Source organism: Podarcis filfolensis (assembly GCF_964270895.1).
Source record: "Podarcis filfolensis genome assembly, chromosome: 10".
NCBI lineage: Eukaryota > Metazoa > Chordata > Lepidosauria > Squamata > Lacertidae > Podarcis > Podarcis filfolensis.
The window spans coordinates 64,089,312-64,111,838 of NC_139612.1; the positions used below are offsets into that span (position 1 = coordinate 64,089,312).

The following is a 22,527-nucleotide window of genomic DNA, read 5'->3' on the forward strand; positions in this document are numbered from 1 at the left end:
CTGAGCTGGTTTGCACAGCAAAAGTCACAAAACCTCGGAATACCTTAAAAATCATGTTTCGCGCGCCAGCTGCAGTTTGGCGCAATGTCCAAATTGACAAGCCAGTTAGTGTCATTGGTCTGCAGCTGGAGGTTGTTGTGCCATAGAAGCAGGAAGGCTGAGCAAACGTAAAACAAAACAGACAAACAGGCCTGAACTATGGTTTGCCTGTCAGAAAATCAAACCAGTAAACCATGGTTACTGCCTGCATTGACAACTGATGGTTTGTGATTGGCTAGCAAGTTACTATCAGAAGCCCTACTTTGGGTTTGCCAACCATATTTTGAGCTACCTGAGATTCAGCATGATGTCTCAATGGACAAACTATAGTAACAGCCATTGCTTTGCCTCCATCAGTTCTCCCAACTGGAGAAAGAAACCAACTTTGGAAGTCCTGAAGCTGAGAGGGTAAAAAACAGAAGCAGACAAGCAGCTCTAAAAAAAAGGTTCGCCCGCCGGATGTTTGGATCTTCAAATCACTGCCCAAGTTCTAAGCAGTGGTTAGCGCAAACCATCATTAGCCACAATACCTCACCAAGACTTTAAGCCTACACACAGCACTGGGAAGTTATCCATCTTTGACTTTGTCCCAAAGTTTTATCAGGGGGGTGAAACTGTTATCAGAAAAGTAGCCAGCACATGGGTCACAAGCTGCATTTAAGAAACAAAATAAAATTGATGTGACAGATAAGTTGTGCATCCTTAAAGATTGAGCAATTAAATGGATGCCTCCACCCTATAACTAACCCTTCCGGCAGTGGACAGACACTGAAACCCTTTGCAAGTGTTTGACGTCTCATATATTTCAGAATTCATAAGGGAACGGTGGAGCCATATTTGCTGCCCCCTTCCCCTCCATCACATCCCTGTCCCTCCCACCTTCAAAGGAACATAGGAAGAGGCCTTGTGCTGAGCTATATCATTGGTCCATCTAGAACAGGGGTGCCCAAACTTTTTTCAAAGAGGGCCAGATCTGATGGAGTTGTTGAGCTTTTTTTTTAGGATTGAAGTTGCTGAGCTTTTTTTTTAGGATTTTACCCCAGGACATATACTGCCACAGGGGCCGGATTAAACCGACCAGCAGGCCGGATTAGGCCCCCGAAACGGACTTTGGACATGCCTGATCTAGAACCACTGAACCATTGAGTTGGATGAGGCCCTAAGAATCATCTACTTCAGGGGTCAGCAAACTTTTTCAGCAGGGGGCCAGTCCACTGTCCTTCAGACCTTGGGGGGGGGGGCTGGACTATATTCTGAAGGGGGGGGGAGAACAAATTCTTATGCCCCACAAATAACCCAGAGATGCATTTTAAATTAAAGGACACATTCTACTTATGTATAAACACGCTGATTCCCAGACTGTCCGCAAGCCGGATTTAGAAGGCGATTGGGCCGGATCCGGCCCCCAGGCCTTAGTCTGCCTACCCATGATCTGGTTCAACCCCCTGCAATGCAGGAGTCTTGTACAGGGATCGAACCTGCAACCTTGGCATCATCAGCACCACATGCTAACCGAGCTATCCCATTTCCCTAATCTAGCTCAGTGGTGTCTCCATTGACCACCAGGGTTTCAGGCAAGGAGTCGTTCCCAGACCTACCTTGAGTCTGAACCTGGGACCTTCTGCACATTTTTGTGTGCAGTTTTGCCCAATATGGACCTTTTTGCAAACCGGTCTTGCCTACTGTAATGCATGTTTGCATTTTACGTTCACTAATATACACATTTATACGTAGACTTCACCCCAACACCTGCATTTATGTGCACTTGACTTGGGCTGGAGAACTGCCTTGCAAAATTTGAAGAAGAGCTGGGTTTCTATTTGCATATTGTTTCTGAGAGCACTGATTAGGGAAGACTTTAATTGCACTGAATTGAATTCCTCCCCATCCCTACGTATGCAGCCAAAAGGGCTTCAGCCATATACAAGAGAGAGTTATCAACAGGCTCTGGGAAACCCCCAGTGTTTGCAGAAGTGCAATGAATGTTTAGAGGGAGGAAAATGTAATGGGAGGGGATGGTGGAAACAAAAGTTGTGTTCAATACCTATGAAATGCTGACTGCAGGGTGGGTGGGAGCAGGAGGTGGAGGAAGGGAGATTGGAAACACAACAGAGAATCCTGAATCCTGAACAGCAGCAACATCTCACTCCTCCCATTATAAATGTGCTAGGGTTCAAAAGAACACCTCTGTGTTTTCAGAAAGAAGCAGTATCCTTTACTATTATTATTGTTGCCGCACAGCCCTAACTCCATCCCTCCCCATGTTTGAAGACACAACAGAAATCTCAAAACTGCAAATAAAATTCAAACCCGTATTCATGATTCTCACACAACCCGCCAGACGATTCCGTATGGGAGCAAGAACCCAAACGCTACTCTCCCTCCCTAGACGCAACCATCTCTAGAAACACTGGATGAATGTGATGGGAATTTTGGTTGCAGAAGGACCCCACTCTCCCCTGCCCCAACAAGAACCTCATTCTCACCCCACTGTTGTTGTCTTGCCATACCTTTGCTTTGGGGAGGATTCTGGCTCCGATCTCGGAGAACGTTGATCTGGTAGACAGCTCCGTAAGGCTCAAAAAGTTCCTTTAGCTCCTTTTCTGACCACGAACGGGGGATCTGTCCGACAAACATCTTAATGGCATCTGGGTCTGGCTGATCTGAGTGATCCAAAGCTCCATTCATCTTGTTAGCTGTGCCGTTACTGGAGAGAGAGAGAGAAAGGGGGAAAAGGAGAGCGCCGTCAGCGGGAACGTTTTCTGTTTTTTGAAATAATGTCATTTGCAAGCAGAAAAGGAATAACAAGCAACAGTCAATGGAGAGGGAAATAGAGCACAACTAACGTTTCCAAACTGATTAAGTGCCACCACCAACAAAATACCATGTTAATGCCGTGAACAAACAACAGCGAAAATGTGTCATTACGTTATTCTCCGACTGCAAGCGGCCGCTTGAATCCATCACGTACAAAGAGGGTGCCAAGCTCAAGTCACAAAACGGCGCTTGTGGCTCTCAAAAGAAAAGGCCATTTTAAGGAGACATACGGGGGCTACTGTATAAACACGCTGCTCTCCGGCAGAACAGAAAATCAGTGAAAGGACACTCTTCCCCCACGAGGGCTCCCGAGGCGGCAGAGTATCCGCCCCCAGTGCAAGTGTGTTTGGATTCTGAAACACTCAAAAGTCACGTGAAAGGGCATACAAAGCAGCCGGCAAGATATCCGATGAGTAATGCAAAAACCGGCCTCTGCATGTGTCATATTGTTGCACAAAACAGGAAAAAAATGCTCCGGCCAGGCAGATTCCTTGCTGCCAATATAGTGTGGGACAAAGATATTTTACTTCCTGCAGCAGAATCCAAACAGTGGCATCCTCCACTCCTCCTTTGCTTAAGAGCCAATGCTTAAAAAAAACCAAAACAGCAACACCTCACTACATTATTCTGATATCAGTTTCTGCCTTCATCTGTCCCCCCTATACTCTTCCACCTGAAGCAGTCTGCTTCATGGCGAACAAGGCTGCGCACCCAATTCTGTTCACTCTGGCTCCGGGGTTTTTTCTCATCACCGGTGTGAGGTCGTATGAGGTCAGCCACAATCCACAGGTCCTCTGAGAAGTACAGTGGTACCTCGGGTTACAGACGCTTCAGGTTACAGACTCCGCTAACCCAGAAATAGTACCTCAGGTTAAGAACTTTGCTTCAGGATGAGAAGAGAGGCGTGCTTTCACTAATGGGGTCTCTTGCTGCCACTGCACCGACCGCTGGTACATGATTTCTGTTCTCATCCTGGGGCAAAGTTCGCAACTCGAGGTAACTCTTCCAGGTTAGTGGAGTTTGTAACCTGAAGTGTTTGCATCCTGAGGCTTTTGTAACTTGAGGTGCTACTGTACATAACTCAAGTTGCTAATAAATTACCTATAATAGAAAAGAAAAGAAGGGAATGTGCTTTATTTCAACTCAGGAGCCCATCATCTGTTTTATACGGTATAAACTAAAAAGAAAAGGGGTCCAAAAAACTATTTAAGTCCTGTAAAGTATAAATAAGATACAGAGTCAGGTGTTGGCCTGACACAGTCAAAATAAATTAAAAAATTAAAAAAACTGTCCAGTCAGTAGCACCTTAGAGACCAACTAAGTTTGTTCTGGGTATAAGCTTTCACCAAGATACAGAGGTTTACCAAATCCTACCAAGAGGAAAGATGAGCCAGAAGGCAGATAATGAGCACTGTTTAGGTTGGCAGAGTAGTAGCCAGCAGGATCTGACCCTTGAGGCACACCTCACTGGATAGTTTCCTTTGACCAGTGTAATTAATGGCAATAGCACGAGAGAAGCTCTCCATTCACTACAGTGATACTGAGCCAAGCTATTTCATTCATTCATGTATAAAACTAGTTCTATGCCACCTTTAGGGGAAGGGTCCAACCATGTCGACTCACAGCAATATAAAATGTTATGAAATCAACAATAACAATAAAGGGAGCAGTGATAAATCGCCATTAAACCCCCTAAACACGATACAGTTCAGAGAGCTTCACCACATTCACACAATACATTGAGAACACTGTGATATCACCTTGAAACACCCCAAAGAATTCTGGGAGTTGCAGTTTGTTAAAGGCGTTGTGAGTTGTTAGGCTAGTTCCCCATCCCTGTCACAGAGCTACAATTCCCAGAGTTCCCTGTGAAGAAATATTGATGGTTGTAAACCGCTCTGAGAATTGTAACACACTGAGAGGAAGAGGAATCTGCTACCACCCCTCAGCGCCCTTAACAAACTACAGCTCCCAGAATCCTTTGGCGGAAGCCATTTAAAGTGGCACCATAGTGCTTTAAATGTAAAGTGTGAGTGTTACCACAACTTTTTAAAATAAAATAAATGAATGTGGAAAACTGAATTTAAAGATTGGAATAATGAGAAACTCAAAGGAGTCGAAATTGACAGATTTCCCCATCCTTCGCCTCAAGTGATGGCCCTGTGTGCCCACACTGTCTGCCTCATTCAAGGGTTAAAGCCGGCAGACACAACGCAAAGATGACGTGCGCCACTCACAAAGGAGGCACAAATTAAATATCGGAAGAGGGGAGACCACAAGTGCATTCCGTGCCCCGGGGCTACAAACTTGCGCACAGAGAAATCATTTAACTGCCCCCGCCTCGTCTCTCCCGAAGCATAAGCACACCTGAACACATTAATATGCCTCAATTAACTCCTTTCTTTGCAGCCCTCCCAAGTCCAGAAAGGAGCGGGGGAACGGCATGAAAGACACGTTTCAAAACCAATGATGAGAAGTTTGATCACCATTTCCGCTGCTTGCCTAACCAATTACCCAACGTTGCCTCTCTTTTTCTCCTGGGTCCCTTGGATCAGAGTTGGGGCGTGGAGAAGAGGATGGGGCTCCAGACATCCTTTTAGGGATGCTGTGGAACTCGATCCTAGATCCCAGAAAGGCAACCGCTTTAGGGAAGATCTCCCACTCCCCATTCCATTTCTGCCTCGACAGACATCCAAGAAAAATCATTTGACTCCCCCTTCCATTTTTCTCCTTTCCCTACAGCAAGAAACACTCACTCTCCTCCCTCTTCCTGAAGATCAGACTCAGTTGCTCTTTTTTTTTATTCCATCTATGCATGAAGCATGAGGTAAGGTTCATTTTTCACAACTGGCCCTTCCCCTTGCCTAAGCCCCAAATGTCACCTGGGCAGGTGAGAGGCTGATGCAATGCTTCTTTTCCTTAATATGAGGGTGTGCGCTGCTTCATTAGGCTGCCTGTCTCAGAGCCACAGTCAGGACCGGCCCACCCATGCGGCAAGGTGAGACAACCGCCTCAGGCGGCAAGATCCACAGGGGCAGGAGATCCCGATAAAGAATCATAGCATCCCATGCTCTACCAACTGAGCTAGATCTTTCTCTCCCTCTTGTTCCTGATGTACGTAGATCTTCCCTCAACCCTTCTTCATATATATATATGGTCCCGTTTCATTAATTGTTCTGGAGAGGACGTGTGGTCAGAAGCAGATAGATGGGGAGCTTTAAAAGGATTAAAGGTTTGACATTGATGCGGAGTGCGACCGGGAGCTTAAGGAGAGGCGTGATGATGTCACGGCCGATGGGAGAGGAAGACTATGCTGCGGTATGTATTATGTGTGCATGGGGGAGAGGGATAATGCATTAACAGGATTGCTAATCCCAGCTTTAGCTGCTGTGGTCGGGAGCGCTGTTGTTGTTTTAAGTGCATTCTGGTTTTCTTCTTGCAAAATTGGATAGAGGGTTTTGCTTGTTCATGTTGATTGCCACGTTGTGTAGCCCGAGGTTTCCGGAGGCCCGTCCTCGTCGCTGCGCAGCTGCCCTTCCAAGCAAGGAAGGGAGAAGTTCGCACTGCTGAGCTTGTGTTCGGGAGCTGAGTGCCAACTCCAGAGAACTAAATCCAAGCAATTAACTCCAGGAAATGCTGCACGATGCTACACATTTCAAGATTGGCACAGACACATGTGACGGGCATACCAGCCAGATTTAGGAGATGCAGGAGGCTATTTTAGTAATTCCCGAGAGCGCATGACCCAAACGAAAGCTACGTTGATCGGATCCAACACGGCTGCATTATCTAAATAGCTTCCTTGAAAACAAGACTGGAACTCCCAGCTGGACGTGCTTTAAAGCAGGGCTGTCAGGTGCAAGGCCCAAGAGCCTTGCCAGACCTTTTGGAGTCCCCAGAAGCAGCCTACACAACCCACACTCCACAACAACTGATTGAACGGCTTAGGGAGCAAAGGACCTGCTCCTTCGTGGTTCAACACCAGCCTAAGGGTGGGCGAATCTGTTTCACCTCCAGTCTGTGTGTCTTTTGAATGTCTATTTATCTCATCATTCTGTACTGCGCCTACAGTACAGTCATACCTTGGGTTACAGCCTCTTCAGGTTGCGTTTTTTTGGGTTGCGGACCGCCAAAACCCGGAAGTACCAGAATGGGTTACTTCTGGGTTTCAGCTGCCGCGCATGCGCAGAAGCGCTAAATCGCACTTTGTGCATGCGCAGAAGCGCTGAATCACAACCCACGCGTGCGCAGACGCGTGTTGCGAACGCTGTGGGTTGCAAACGTGCATCCCGCATGGATCACGTTCGCAATCTGAGCATCCACTGTATTTTTTTTTAAAAAAACCCCAATCAAAATGCCAATTTAAATGTACAACTGTGTTGCAACATTTCGAGAAGAGTAGAATCCGGCAGGTGCAGAAGTTCCGACCAACCCCTTAGCCAAAGTCGTGGAACTGGGTTCACTTTCCATCAGAATTTGCAAAGCCTGATTTCCTCAAGAACTCATACACCAGCCTCCTCTGGTTCCATTTAAATCAGCAGGGCAATGACCAGCCATCTACCCAGTATTGCCATGGGAACATGGGAGGCTGCATTGTGCTTTGGTCCATCTGGTCAGTGTTGTCTGCCCTGCCTGGCAGTGGCTCTCAAGAGTCCCAGGTTTAAAGAAAGAGGTCTTTCCAGGCCCTGCTTGGGGGTGCTGAACCTTTTGCATCCATCAGCTTTCCCGAAAGACCAGGTCCATCAGGCACCTCCCACCCCTGAACTATGCAAGCTGATCATTGTAAGAACAACTGTTTAAGAATCGGTGCTTGGGTTTTATTTTTTCCTCTTCCCTCCCTGTCCCTTTCACCTTGTGTGTCATTCCATATATATCTGTAAGCCTGTGGGCAGGGACTGTTTTGTTTTAATGGACTATATGTAAGCCGCACTGGGAGCCTTTCTGGCTGGAGAGTGGGGTACAAATGATGATGATGAGGAGGATTAGGATTAACATCAGAATGTATTAAGGGAATTATTGTAATATTTTGAAATGCAGTAGAACTATGAGATGATTAGGATTCCCTCCAATCTTGAACCATGGGAAGTCAGCTAAAAAATAATAATAATGTATAATTAGGCATAACATTGGGGTTGTTTGATTATTGGATAATTTGCATAATTTGGAATATATAATTTGGTTTGATTGGTAATTTTTAATAAATATTATTTTTTATTAAAAAGATGATGATGATGATGATGATGATGATATACTCTTGACTCTCTCTGGCAAAGCGCCTTTCACTTTCCCGGCTCCCTTTGACTGAAGACACCAGTGATGAACCTTCTCCATGCAAAGCCCACAAGCTGGACCTGAGTGCAACAACACTGCTGATTCCCATCAACCTGGATTCCCACCTTGCAGGGGGTTGGACTAGATGACCCCTGAGGTCCCTTCCAACTATATAATCTCATGATTTTATGAAACACTCACTGCCTCCAACAGTGAAGGGAGAATGCAGCGATTGATCAAGGGCCTTAACTATGTCAGTTTAAACGGCTCTGCATTAAAGAATATCAACAATTTTTCAGCTATGCTTAAATCACACGATTCTTGTCAATGAAAACAGACTGTGGCATTCCCTTTTGTGTTGACAATTTCCATGCTTTCCCCCTCTTTGTTAGCTTGGTATCGCATGCCTCTCACAAAGATTCCCCTGCTTTCCCATCTCCTAACGATCAGAATACAGGAATAAATAAAATAGTTCCATTGGTGAAACCTGTAATAGGATTGCCATTTTGAGAGAGAGAGAGAGAGAAAGAGAGAGAGAGAGAGAGAGAGATCTAGCATCATCAACACTGCCACCACTTTTTTTAAAAAAACCCGAGGGTTTTTGGTTTTAAACAAGGAGGGGGACACCCCACAAAACATCTGGCAAGGAGAATACAGATGATCGTTTGTTTATATCTTTCTCTCTCTGTCTAACTGCCTTTTCCAAACACAGCCAGATGGAGCCTTTCAAAATCAAATTAATTTCAGATTAATTCACTCTGGACCAACGCCAGTTTCTTGACTCTATGCTTTGAGGCACTATCTAAATTGATTTACAGTCATGAACTTAAAAGAGCTCAAGTCCTTAGGTATAAGGAGCTGGGGGGAATAAGTACAGTCGTGATGAAGAGAGATAACTGCAACTGTTAAGAGTTATTAAAGCGAACATTCCCACCATCCCAGAAACATCGACTCTTCTTGCAGGTGTCTCTCTATCCCCTCTCCAGCATCCTAAAGTCTTGAGACTTTGGCTTTCAAGACTACTTTTGTATCTATTGCCCATGTGATCCAACCTGCTCTTGGGGACTGAAGTAATACTGCCCCAAATTTTGTTCCATGCTTTTCCTGGAAACACGGAACCAAATGTGCTGCTTTCCACCCCCTCCCCCAGAAGCAATCCACATGGAAGTTAGCACTAAACTTCCACTAAATTTCCAGAAATGGCTTTTATGTTGTGTGAAAGATTGCATAAACCATGAACATTATCAGGCAAGGAAACATCGACAGCATAAAGTGCTGTCTGTATGCAGTAAGTATACAGCAGCAGTCCCTGGAAACTTGCCCCATTTGAGAGTAATATATTGGTTAGATTGGTGAATTATCCCCCATCCTTCAGTTCAAAGCGTCTCTTACCTATGAAGCTTACTGGGTCATTCCCTACCATTCTAACCTACCTCACAGGGTTGATGTGCAGAAAAGCACAAGATAAATGTTTCTAGAGATTTACCAATCTTTTTTTTTCTTAAAAAAAAGACCCCCAAAACACGAAGTAACTAATTTTTTTTAGCAGGTGACCTGATTTATTCCCTACCAGCCTCACTTCCTATGAATATCTCCACGGTAGATATGGAACAAGGATATGCAGCAGCCATTAAATATCTCAAAATGTTTCTTAATCAGAGACTACTCAGGCAAGGGTAGCGAGTCACATGCGATCACTCTCTGTAGACACTTTTATTATCTGACTCGTTTCAACTGCAATTTGGGTTTCTGCAGAGACAAAACAGCCAGCTCTGGAAAATTATAAGATAAATGTCAGGCAACGATAACACTGTTAATGAAGATGCATTGGCAAACAGCAGTAATCTTACTTTGAAAGGCTCGTTTCCATTAGAAGAAGCCCAACCTGTCCAAGGCAAGAGTAGCGCCAGGATTAAAATGATAGGGTGACAGTCAACTCTGTAATACTCAGAGAGGTTTCAATAGGTCTACCCGGAGTATGACTAACCCATGATTTTTAAGGTGCATTTATGCTTTTGAATTATGGTGCTGGAGGAGACTCTTGAGAGTCCCACGGACTGCAAGAAGATCAAACCGATCCATTCTTAAGGAAATCAGCCCTGAGTGCTCACTGGAAGGACAGATCATGAAGCTGAGGCTCCAATACTTTGGCCACCTCAGGAGAAGAGAAGACTCCCTGGAAAAGACCCTGATGTTGGGAAAGTTGGAGGGCACAAGGAGAAGGGAACGACAGAGGACGAGATGGTTGGATAGTGTTCTCAAAGCTACCAGCATGAGTTTGACCAAACTGCGGGAGGCAGTGGAAGACAGGAGTGCCTGGCGTGCTCTGGTCCGTGGGGTCACGAAGAGTCGGACACGACTAAACAACAACAACAATGTGTGTGTTGCCACTGCTGTGTTGACAGAGAGCCAGCAGTCGGCGATAAGGTGAGACAACAACTGGAGATTATTATTTCCCAACTTAAAAAAGGGTAGACCTATACATTGTCACAAGAAACATGTGTTCCCAGACTGATATCTGAGAGAAACACAAAGCAAACACTTCCCAAGGTAGACTAAACAGCTTGTGGAAGTGCTCTGAATTTCCACTGGGGAAGAGTTGGGAGCAACAACCTCTGCAATCTGTTCTTGCCACAAGCAAAGTTTTTGGGCCCTGGGAGGAGAGAAAGGTGTAGACTGGGCTTCCTCAACCTCAGCCCTCCAGATGTTTTGAGACTACAATTCCCATCATCCCTCACCACTGGTCCTGCTAGCTAGGGATCATGGGAGTTGTAGGCCAAAAACATCTGGAGGGCCGAGGTTGAGGAAGCCTGGTGTAGACATTCGGCCAAAATTGAGAGAGGTAGCAAGCAGTAGCCACCTAACTCCTCCTTGCAATAGTTCAAGCAGAGGTGGTATATGCAACATGGGGGTATCACATCCATCACCAGCCCGGCCTGCCTAATCCCTGCCCCAAATCTAAGAACATAACAGTGTAACAAAATCCTGCTGGATCAGACCAACGGCCCATCTAGTCCAGCATCCTGTTCCCACAGCCACCAAAAAGTCCCAGTTGCTCCATCTCTTTAATAATTGCCCTGAACCTTTTCCAACTCTGCAACATCCTTTGCGAGTTGAGGCGACCAGAACTGTACCATAGTCCAAATGCAGACAGACAATCAATTTTTATAACAGCCTTATCTCAACCTTAAACTCGCTTGCCACTGACCTGCGCAGATGTCAGTATGCAAGGACACTTAAATACACACAGATTCAGATTTTCTTTGTGCAATCTAAAGGTCTGTATTATGGACATCTGCTCAGCATTTGCGGGAAATGGACGTGGATATAGATATATTTATCTATTCTTCCAATGAAACCAGATATATTTTTTAAAAAAATTAAAAATAGATAAGTCTAATTACACAAACTCTCCTCTCTACATGGTTGTAGATCTGAAGACCCTACGCTGCACAGTCGCACAGTCTCCGTCTTCAAAGGGAGCCTTACAAAGAATGCCTAATGAGAATGAAAGATGACCATGCAAGTTATAATCACAGAGTTCCTTTTGAAATGGGCGCATTCTGCTATCACTCCCAAAGGTCGTTTTTCTTCCGTACGCACACACATGGAAGTGCATTCTTACACAGCATGGTGCTTGTTGCTTTGTCATCTGAAGTTGCAACAATCTGTTTTGCTTGGCACTTTGAACCATGTGGTGTTGTTTTAATGTCTCATTCTAGCTGGTCCAAGTCCCTAGAAGCTAAACTTTGGCAGATTTTCCACCTCTGTAATTTTTACTGGATAGGATAAGAAGAGCCTTCAGTCTACTGGGCAGCTGTTGGTCATTCTGGAAAGGTCAAGCCTGCTTCCTGCCTTCCATCCTCAACATCCTTATTTCATCGGAAAGAAAAAGATCAAAGATTGGCACTGGATTACTAACAGCGGTTCCCGTTCCTTCTCCTGACTTTGCTAGGACATCACTGCTACTAAGTGCTCTGCCCATTTGCCCTTGGACAAACCAGAGCTTTCTTCAGGCACTGAAAGGAACAGGCTGAGCTCAGACCCTGAGATTGGCAAGCCCTCTCCAGATCCTACACCGAAGGGCTGGGGAAGCTTGCAACACCAGCCCATGGGATGAGAAGTCAATATGAGAAGTCATTATGTCTTCTTTACAGAAGACAGTGCTCAATTTGAGGGTCTATCTCACCCAAGTCTGTTTAACAGACAGAGAACCATTAGTAAGAGGGAACAGGTGCACATCAACAGGTAGCAACAGACTGAGCAGGCAGAGAATGAAATTGCTTTATTGCAGGAACAGCCAACACGGCACCCTCTAGATCAGCCTTTCTCAACCTGTGGGTCCCCAGATGTTGTTGTACTACAACTCCCATCACCCCTAGCTAGCAAGGCCAGAGCTCAGGGATGATGGGAGTTGTAGTCCAACAACATCTGGGGACCCACAGGTTGAGAACCGCTGCTCTAGATGTTATGCACTACAGTTCCCACTATCCCTGACCACTGGCCATACTTGCTGGGACTGATGGGAATTGTAGTTCAAAACTTCGGACTAAACACCAGGAGGAACTTTCTGGTGGTAAGAGTCATTCAACAGTGGAACAGAATCCATAGGGAAACAGTGGAGTCTCCTTCTTTGGAGGTGTTTAAGCAGAGGTTGGATGGCCATCTGTCATGGATGCTTTAGCTGAGATTCCTGCAGTGCAGGGGGTTGGTCTGGATGACCCTCAGGGTCCCTTCCAACTCTAAGATTCTATGATTCTCTCTGTGTGTGATTCTCTCTCTCTGTGTGTGATATACAGAAAGGATTCAAGTAAATAAATATTTTCCTTGCATGTCAATATTTTTATTGATGAAATCTAACCTGCTCCCGCGTCCCCTTTCAGAAGCTTGTAGGTTATTAAAAGGTAAAGGGACCCCTGACCGTTAGGTCCAGTCGCGGCCGACTCTGGGGTTGCAGCGCTCATCTCGCTTTACTGGCCGAGGGAGCTGACGTTAGTCTGCAGACAGTTTTTCCAGGTCATGTGGCCAGCATGACTAAGCCGCTTCTGGCGAACCAGAGCAGCACACGGAAACACCATTTACCTTCCCGCCAGAGTGGTACCTATTTATCTACTTGCACTTTGACGTGCTTTCAAACTGCTAGATTGGCAGGAGCAGGGACCGAGCAACGGGAGCTCACCCTGTCACGGGGATTCAAACCACCGACCTTCTGATTGGCAAGCCCTAGGCTCTGTGGCTTAGACCACAGTGCCACCTGCGTCCCATTTATAGGTTATTAGTTCCCATTAATTAGACATTATTTGGAGGAGGGGCCCACACATGAACAGCCTGGAAGCTTTCCAACAGATGCAGAACACATACAGAACCTGATTTATTTTTTCAAATCAGGGCCAAAAGAATGGCATGGACCTGAAAACTGCCTCCTACAGAGCAAGGCCTTTAGTGGTGTTACAGCAAAGATTATTCTGTCTTTGGAACTCTAGTTAAAAGATCACTGTGGTTTGCATAACCCCCAGAAACCATAGATCCCATGCTGCTGCATTCCATTAGGTTAGCGTGAAATGTGTCATGGTGTATTTGAAAAGCTCAGCTTCTCACATACTGAAAGGTTTAAAAAGGTTAATTGAGGAAAAACACTAATTTAGAGTGACAACCCCTCAGAGGGAGAAGGTGACACCTTGTTCTTTAAATACTAGAAAAGTAGCTTACAAGTTGTGCTTTTCAACTTCTCTTTGCCATAACTACTGGAGAGTAAATCTGGAAAAAAATGATGCTTCCTAAGTATTGTGGATGCCAAAGGGAAAAAAAATGGAAGTTGGTGGGGAGAGGGACACACCTCACAAGTACAGTATATTTTATAGCATGGGTCCCATTGTTTTTGGGTTTAAGGTAACATGTGGAAATTGGGGGGGTGGGGGGTGGGGAGCAGCCTTAAACCAGAAAACATATGGCGAATGGAAAATATTTAAGGAATATATAAGATTATATTGTAAAAATGATACCATCTTAGCAGAACTGGAATGATACTTGTGAACAATAAATGAATGAAACAAATACCTCAGTGGAATGTATGAAAAAGGATATAAAATAAAACTGTGAAAAAAACCATGACAATAGAAAAAGTATAATGAGAACGATTGGAAGGTTCATGCAGAAAATTTTATTTGATGGACATGATGTTGTATAAATTTTTGGTTCTTTTTTTCATTCCTTTTTTCCTTTTATTTTGTCTTTTTAAATTTTTTCTTGCTTTTACGTCGTGATGATCTTTTATTTTTGTTTAAATCAATAAAGATTTACTAAAAAAAAGGAAATGGGGGTGGGTGGGAACTGGCATGGGCACCAAAAAGTACCCATTTCACAGACTATGAAGGCCAGAGCCTTCTCCAAACAGATGAAATGTCTACAGCTCCCCCCGCCAAAAAAATGAAACATAGATTAAAAAAAGCACAGGCAACATTCCCATCCAATAACTGCCCTAAAAACCATCTATCATCTCACTATGCATCTACAGTGGTACCTTGGGTTACAAATACTTCGGGTTACAGACTTCGCTAACCCGGAAGTAGTACCTTGGGTTAAGAACTTTACCTCAGGATGAGAACAGAAATCACGTGGCCCCACTAGCTAAAGTGCTACCTCAGGTTAAGAATGGTTTCGGGTTAAGAACAGACCTCTGGAACAAATTAAGTTCGTAACCAGAAATACTACTGTATATATATGCCACAGGGCTGTCAGGAATGAAAGATCATTGATGAGTCAGGAAGAGGACGGGAGATGCGAAGTGCGACCAGCTTTTATTCACAAAAGTAAAAACGCAACAGAATTCATCTAGACTAATCTAAGGGATGCAGGTGGCGCTGTGGGTTAAACCACAGAACCTAGGACTTGCCAATCAGAAGGTTGGCGGTTTGAATCCCCGTGACGGGGTGAGCTCCCGTTGCTTGGTCCCTGCTTCTGCCAACCTAGCAGTTCGAAAGCACGTCAAAGTGCAAGTAGATAAATAGGTACCGCTCCGGTGGAAAGGTAAACGGCATTCCCGTGCACTGCTCTGGTTCGCCAGAAGCGGCTTAGTCACGCTGGCCACATGACCCGGAAGGTGTACGCCGGCTCCCTTGGCCGATAAAGCGAGATGAGCGCCGCAACCCCAGAGTCGGTCATGACTGGACCTAATGGTCAGGGGTCCCTTTACCTTTACTTACTATAGAATGCTAGCACACACACCCTTAAATGAATGGAAAACTCAATTGGCACAAAGGAAGTTAATTAAGTGCCCAATATCAACGGAAAAAATTGCTTAATGAAAGCAAAATGCAGACACCCCTTACCATCTTAGCTTGGTTTAGGCAAAATATGCAAGCTACAGCATATGCCCTACTTTGTGCCTGAGGGTCATTTTGAGAAGGATGGTGCAGACACAAAAACAACAATACTACAGCAACACCCCCCAGAACAAAAAAACAGAGCAGAAGTCCTAAATACTTTTAAATTTCTGTTTTGTTTAGTTCTTGTATTGAATATTTTTGAAAATATATTTTCAGCATCTAGATAAGTATTACAAAAGTTAAATATATTTACTGTTCTTTCCTCCTTTTCGCTGATATTTTAAAGATTTGTTTTGCATTTTTTTATATAATTGTTATAATAATATAATACAATATGTCCGTTGTTCTTATTTGGGTGTCCCTGAAGTGTATTCTGCAACACACTGGGCCAGTAATATCTTTCTTTCTGCACCCTTGAGATTTCCTCTTATTTCTTCTCATATGCATATCCAGCTTATTATTTCTATCCATCTTATCGTTTTTTAATTATTCATATTTGCATTATTCACATTCTTACGATTATTCGCATTCTTGCTATTTGCTTGCTATTATTATGCACATTCATCTCCTTCCTATTCTCCCCGTTTCTGCTGATTCACACATTATTCGCATCCATCTTCTTTGCATTCCTAAATTATTTCTCGTTTGCATTCTTATTCCTGTTTCCTGAAAGGAATCGGAAGGCACAAAAATAATTCTGAAGGCTTAACAACTAAAATAATAATAATAATAAGCTGCAGCTGCGGTGGCAAAATAAATAAAAGCAATCTATAGGTCCATGTTGAAAAAGGGAACAAAATCCTTATCTTAAGAATCACAAACTGTAGCATTGGAAGGGATCTCAAGGATCAGTTAGTCCAACCTCTTGCTGTGTTGGACTGACCATGTAAATGTTTGCATGCATGGGAAAAATACAATGCGGGAAGCCAAGGTAGTTTCATTAAACCAATGCATTTTGGACCCTACTGGTCCTTCTTTAGTAGGGTTGCCATATCGAAGAGCAAAAAAGAGGACAGACTGAGCTGCTGGGGAAAGAGGTATGTGGGCGCATGGAGCTGCTGCTGCGGCCATGCGCCTCTTTCCTTGGCTTGGGTTGGCAGCGTCTGTGGTGTGCAGAGCACCCACTCCCCTCTTTCCCCAGCTTGGGCTGGCAGTGGTCATGGTGTGCAAACCCAAGGCCGTCTTTACCCGGGGGTGCAAGGGGTGCAGGGCACCCAGGCACTGAATTCTGCGGGGCGCCAGGCCCCTGCCGCTGGGAGGAACAAATGCGAAAACTGCAAAGGCAACCCTTGGGTGGGAGTGCAAAAGAATGCAATGTCGCTGCCGCCGGGTTCCCGACCCCCTTAGAAGTTTGGCCTCCCTCTCGAAGGGGAAACTCAGGAGGTTGTCGCTGGAACAGGAAGATGCTGCCTTCGGGCCCAGTGGTGGAGTGCAGTGACCTCGGGGCCACTAACAATGGGGGGGGCGCACACTGGGTGGATCTTTGCACCCCGGCAGTGCATATGCTAAAGATGGCCCTGTGCAGTGTAGCCCGAGCCCGAGCCTCCCGAGCCTCCCAAAACGGACATTTCCAATAATAATAATAATAATAATAATAATAATAATAATAATAATAATAATTTTTATTTATACCCCGCCCTACCCAGCCAAGGCCAGGCTCAGGGCGGCTAACAAGCAATAATAAAAACAAGTTGAACGAATACAACTTAAAAACAAGATTAAAATAAAACATTAAAATATTGAAACAATAAAATATTAAAATACAGCCTCATCACAGGAGGAGAAAGGAAAAAGAAAAAAGAAAGAGGGGGAGGGAATCAAATTGACTCCAAGCCAAAGGCCAGGCGGAACAACTCTGTCTTACAGGCCCTGCGGAAAGAAATCAGATCCTGCAGGGCCCTGGTCTCATGAGACAGAGCGTTCCACCAGGCCGGAGCCAGTGCTAAAAAGGCCCTGGCTCTGGTTGAAGCTAATCTAACTTCCTTAGGGCCCGGGACCACTAGGGTGTTGCTATTTATGGACCTTGAGGCTCTCCGTGGGGCATACCGGGAGATGTACGTATGGCAACTCTATCTTCAGTGAAACAGCGATTCAAAATTCAGGCATGCTATGTGTTCTCTAACTTATTTCTAGCCTAAGAAATAGGTAGCACACCTTAACATTCTCTGAACTTCCCTTAAGATGGACCAGCAGGGCCCAAAACATGCTTTCTTACCATCCCTCCCATCCTTTCATTGTTCTGCTTCCAGTCCCTTTGGAAGCTTCCTGTTTTTTGCTGCACACATGGAGAAAGGGACCGAGATGCCAACCGGCTCACGTCTTGCCTTTGCCCTTTGGAAGAAGGAGGCACAGCTTATAATGCCTGCAGAAGCTTTCCATGTAGACATGGATGAGGGCAGGAAGATACAACTGCCCAGTGGATAAAACAAACTCACTGCATTCCCTTGAGGGATTATTAATGAGAATATCAGAGTTTAGGCTAGGGAAGATTTCAAGGAAAAACAGCTTTGTTTGTGAGATACCTATTTGGGACAATACTAAGCACCCCCTCACAGCCTTCCACCTTGGGCTTATTTCACCGCTGCAAGGAACTATGCACACTGCATTGCTAATGACCTTATTTTACTAGGAAAGGACAACAAGGCGACGCTCTCGATTTTCCTAAACAGAAAGCAAGGCCCTGCAGCCAAACTGTCATGTTTCATCAGCATGTTGCCCGAGTGTACTTCAAACAAAATAACCTTTACAATGCATGTGAGCGCACGCATGCATGCACCCCATCCCTCAGCGTCAATGTAACCTGGGGGGTGGGGGTGGGGTCGCATGCTGCAGTAGCACCTGAGAAGCTGAGGTTCAAATCCCAGCTCAGCTGCTGGGTCACTGAGCGGCTCTGGGCAACTTAGAATCCCTCACGTTTCATGCCTCAGCTGGCAAAATGGGGATATAAATCACATACCTCTCAGGGTATCTGCCAACAACTGAAATGCATGCAAAAGATCTCAGGCTCCAAGTCCAAACCCTAGGCCAGAGGTAGAAACTGTTGTGTCCTGCAGTTGCTGTTTGGCTATAGATCCCATGATTTCTGGCTACTCACCTCATGTTAGCTACCCCTGCAGTACAGCAACGGTTCCCAAACCCCAGCCAGTCGGTATGGTTAACAGTCAGGGATAAGGAAAGTCTGAATCCAATACATGTGGGAGATTAGAGTTTGGGGAAAGTCAGACTAGACCTTAATGTGAATTCCTGGAGCACCCGTTTTATTCCGGTAGCTGCAGATAACATCCCTCAACTCACCCATTTAACAATAACACAAGAGCGCCTTAGGGCAATTGTCATGTACCACAGTGGGGCTTACGCTGAACTGGTGCCTGCCCTGAGCCCCTTATCAACAACTAGCCAATGCATGATGGGAATGTGGACTTGGGAGAGTACATCTTTGAGAGCAACCCTCCAGAGGTTTGACTTCACCCCCGAAGGCTCGCTCTTCCATTGTCTCCTGAGACAGACAGATGCCAACCAATGCATGATAATGGCCACTTAGGCTTGATCAATTGCTTGCAGATCAACAAAGGGAAAATTAAAGCAGTTCTAAATGCAGACAAGTAGAGACATCACCTTGCCAACAAAGGTCTGTATAGTAAAAGCTATGGTTTTCCCAGTAGCGATGTATGGAAGTGAGAGCTGGACCATAAAGAAGGCTGATCGCCAAAGAATGGATGCTTTTGAATTATGGTGCTGGAGGAGACTCTTGAGAGTCCCATGACTGCAAGAAAATCAAACCTCTCCATTCTGAAGGAAATCAGTCCTGAGTGCTCACTGGAAGGACAGATCCTGAAGCTGAGGCTCCAATACTTTGGCCACCTCATGAGAAGAGAAGACTCCCTGGAAAAGACCCTGATGTTGGGAAAGACGGAGGGCACAAGGAGAAGGGGACGACAGAGGACGAGATGGTTGGACAGTGTTCTTGAAGCTACTAACATGAGTTTGACCAAACTGCGGGAGGCAGTGGAAGACAGGAGTGCCTGGCGTGCTCTGGTCCATGGGGTCACGAAGAGACGGACACGACTAAACAACTAAAAACAACAAAACGCAGACACTTGCTCTGTTTATGCGCAACATCAAAATCCCAGCCTGTATTCTCCAATTATTTAATCTGGATTTCCCCCCCTTTTTGACCCATCTGCAATATCAAATGCCTGCCACAATGCCTAGTTGGGGCAGAATGTTGTCAGAGGATAAGTCCCTCTGTTTCGGAGATGCTGTGGTCCAAGTTTGGTCATTAGCAAGAGCAGCAGAGGCCTTGAGGTTGGCCATCAACATTTCGCCCCCAGGCAGCAGATTGAGCAGGCGTTCAGTTTGCCTGGTCAGCCTTGCACGCGGCAATGACCTATATTTCACTTTAAATTACAGTAATGATTTCTAAGCTTGCATCTCTACATAGCAACTGAATAAGTTATGCAAATCGGTGTCCTCTCTTGACCTCTGTTTTGGCGATGCAGAAATGGCCACACCAGAAGCCACCCAGTGAGCTTGCGACAAAAGGAAAGTATGAATTGGAGATGTCCTGATTCAGAGCTCAGCCTCACAACCATTTATGGTCTATTTTGGGGGGAATCCTGCAATGTGTTTAAGTTTTGACTTAACGATAACTGCTAACTATACATCAGAGTCTCATTCCCCTCTGGAAAAAGCTCCCTTACAAAAGTTGGAGTGTTGGGCTCAAGGCACGTGGAAAAAATCTATTTCCCAATGGTCAGCACAAAGTATCATTCCATCACTGAGTACAAATTCCATTATTAGGAATGCATTACAAAATCAATTGTTCAAACACTTAATTCCCGCCCCCCAAATCTCACCCTTCCACACCCTACAGAAAAGCACTTTGCAAGTGCTCTGAACAACATCTCGCTTTACATTCAAGGAAGCCAGGTAAGAGAATCCTTTGCATGGACAGTCTTAGCACAAAGACAGGGTTTTTTTTCTTCCTAAAGAGTGCCAGTACTCCAGGGTCGTTCTGAATTTCAAGAAAAGAAATGGGGGGGGGGGGGGGAGGAAGAATGAAAGAAACATATATGGAGAGGAAGAAGCCTTGGTTCTTAATTACTTCTCATTCTTAATTCTTGGTACAATAGCACTTTCAGATTTCAAGTAAATGGACTTAATCAAGAGGCATCCCTCTACAGAGCCCAGAAGCCCTCCAGTGGATTGCCTTGTGTTTGCTCTGCGCTGTTCTAATTTTTCAAAAGGTGGTTTTGCTGGCTCATTGGGCCAAGATGACTTAAAAAGCATCAAAGCCTCCCAGCTAGAGAGAGAGAGAGAGAGAGAGAGAGAGAGAGAGAGAGAGAGAGAGAGAGAAGGCTTTTCATCCAGAGCACTGGCTATTTCAGAAAATTAGCAAGGGAGAAAAAGATCTAGTCAATTTCATGCAAACACAAAATGCATTTTCAACGACAGAGACAGATGTTGTGTTGTAGCCAGTGCTTTTAAAAAAATAAATAAATAAATGTCTAGGTGTACTCTCATTTTGACTCAAGAAAATCACCATCGTGAAAAATAAACACAGTAAATGGACAAAAGTAGAAAGATTCACAAACTGTTTAGGGGTATGCGTCCCCCTTCACCCCCCCCAAAAGCACTGGTTGTAGCCAAAGAGGAAGGGGAGCTTGTCTCTTTAAAGGTATTCCAAGTCCAATCTCTGCAATTTATATATATTTTACTTAGCAGCAGCAATAACAAAAGCATTTTTATCTACCTGTAATAAGCCTTTTTTATATAAAAAAATGCATGCTTTTCTACTTAAGACTATTAATTAGGCGGGGGGGGGGGTAAGCCTTCATCAGTAGACCCAAGATTAGATTAGAACACTTCACCTAGTTTGCTTATAACTGTGGATCGAAGTGTGAAAACCTAAACAATTTTTTTTCCAAGCCAAGAGAAATGCTAGAACTTTTTCAAAACAAACGCAGGCAGTTTTACAACTCTGAATGCCACACTGCATGTAACCCGCCTGCCAGAATATGATTTTATTTCATTACTTATTTACGCGATTCCTAGACCACCTTCCGTCACCCTGGGTGGCTCACCATATAGTGTAACAGCTTTGCGCAAATATAACCAATGACAACTACATTCAACGAAACAGTAAAATGCAGAACAAAAGCCGGAAGCCTTGGACAATTGATTAGGTTCATCCAAAGTCCCCGTATCATTTAGTCCCAGGAAAGCCCAACAGTCCAAATATGAACCAAGTCGTCACTGAGGTGGTGGTTCCCTCCAGTCGACTCACAGAACTGTGGTCATCTTGCTTGCACACAGTTTCCACCCAGGCCTTGTGGAAAGTATCTGTTTCTTTCTAACAAAATGGGTCCCTCGTGGACACTAAAGCAAGATCTGAGAGTTGTAGCTATTCTCTGTGGCTGTGTTACGCATGCCCCTCTCTGACTGCCCTGCATTCTATATCATTAGTACCTTTAAGTATATATTGCTGCTCTAAGCAGCTGCTGGTGTACCTTCCACACTTAAGCTGACCCTTTGCAGTTCAGTTTCTCTCCCCAAGCCCCCTGCTCTCTGGGATTTTCAAAGATGCCAACTTTCACTCGTGCCATTTGAAGATCGCCTCTGGCAACGCATGCAGCAAATGGGATTACCCGATTTAGAAAGCTGCTCTGGTCGATGTCTTATTGGAGGTGCACAGGAGACAATATGTCCTCAATGAGGAGGCCAGGACACATTTTGGTCTAGTAAAGGTAAAGGTAAAGGGGCCCCTGACCATTAGGTCCAGTCGCGGATGACTCTGGGGTTGCGGCGCTCATCTCGCTTTATTGGCCAAGGGAGCCGGCATACAGCTTCCGGGTCATGTGGCCAGCATGACTAAGCTGCTTCTGGTGAACCAGAGCAGCGCACAGAAACACCATTTACCTTCTCACTGGAGCGGTACCTATTTATCTACTTGCACTGGCATGCTTTCGAACTGCTAGGTTGGCAGAAGAGGGACCGAGCAACGGGAGCTCACCCCATCGCGGGGATTCGAACCGCCGACCATCTGATCAGCAAGTCCTAGGCTCTGTGGTTTAAC

The 22,527-nt window shown here is 45.1% G+C and overlaps 1 protein-coding gene across 50 annotated transcripts in view; it reads right to left on the reverse strand.

Annotated features, from left to right (window-relative positions):
- The window catches only part of CELF2 (CUGBP Elav-like family member 2), a 541,589-nt gene that overhangs the window by 188,258 nt on the left and 330,804 nt on the right, over window positions 1–22,527 (reverse strand). For all 50 annotated transcript variants that reach the window (XM_083572850.1, XM_083572830.1, XM_083572829.1 and 47 more), the window contains one exon: window positions 2,550–2,746. In XM_083572850.1, coding sequence (XP_083428976.1) covers window positions 2,550–2,746 — 197 coding nt within the window. The remainder of the gene's footprint in view (window positions 1–2,549; window positions 2,747–22,527) is intronic.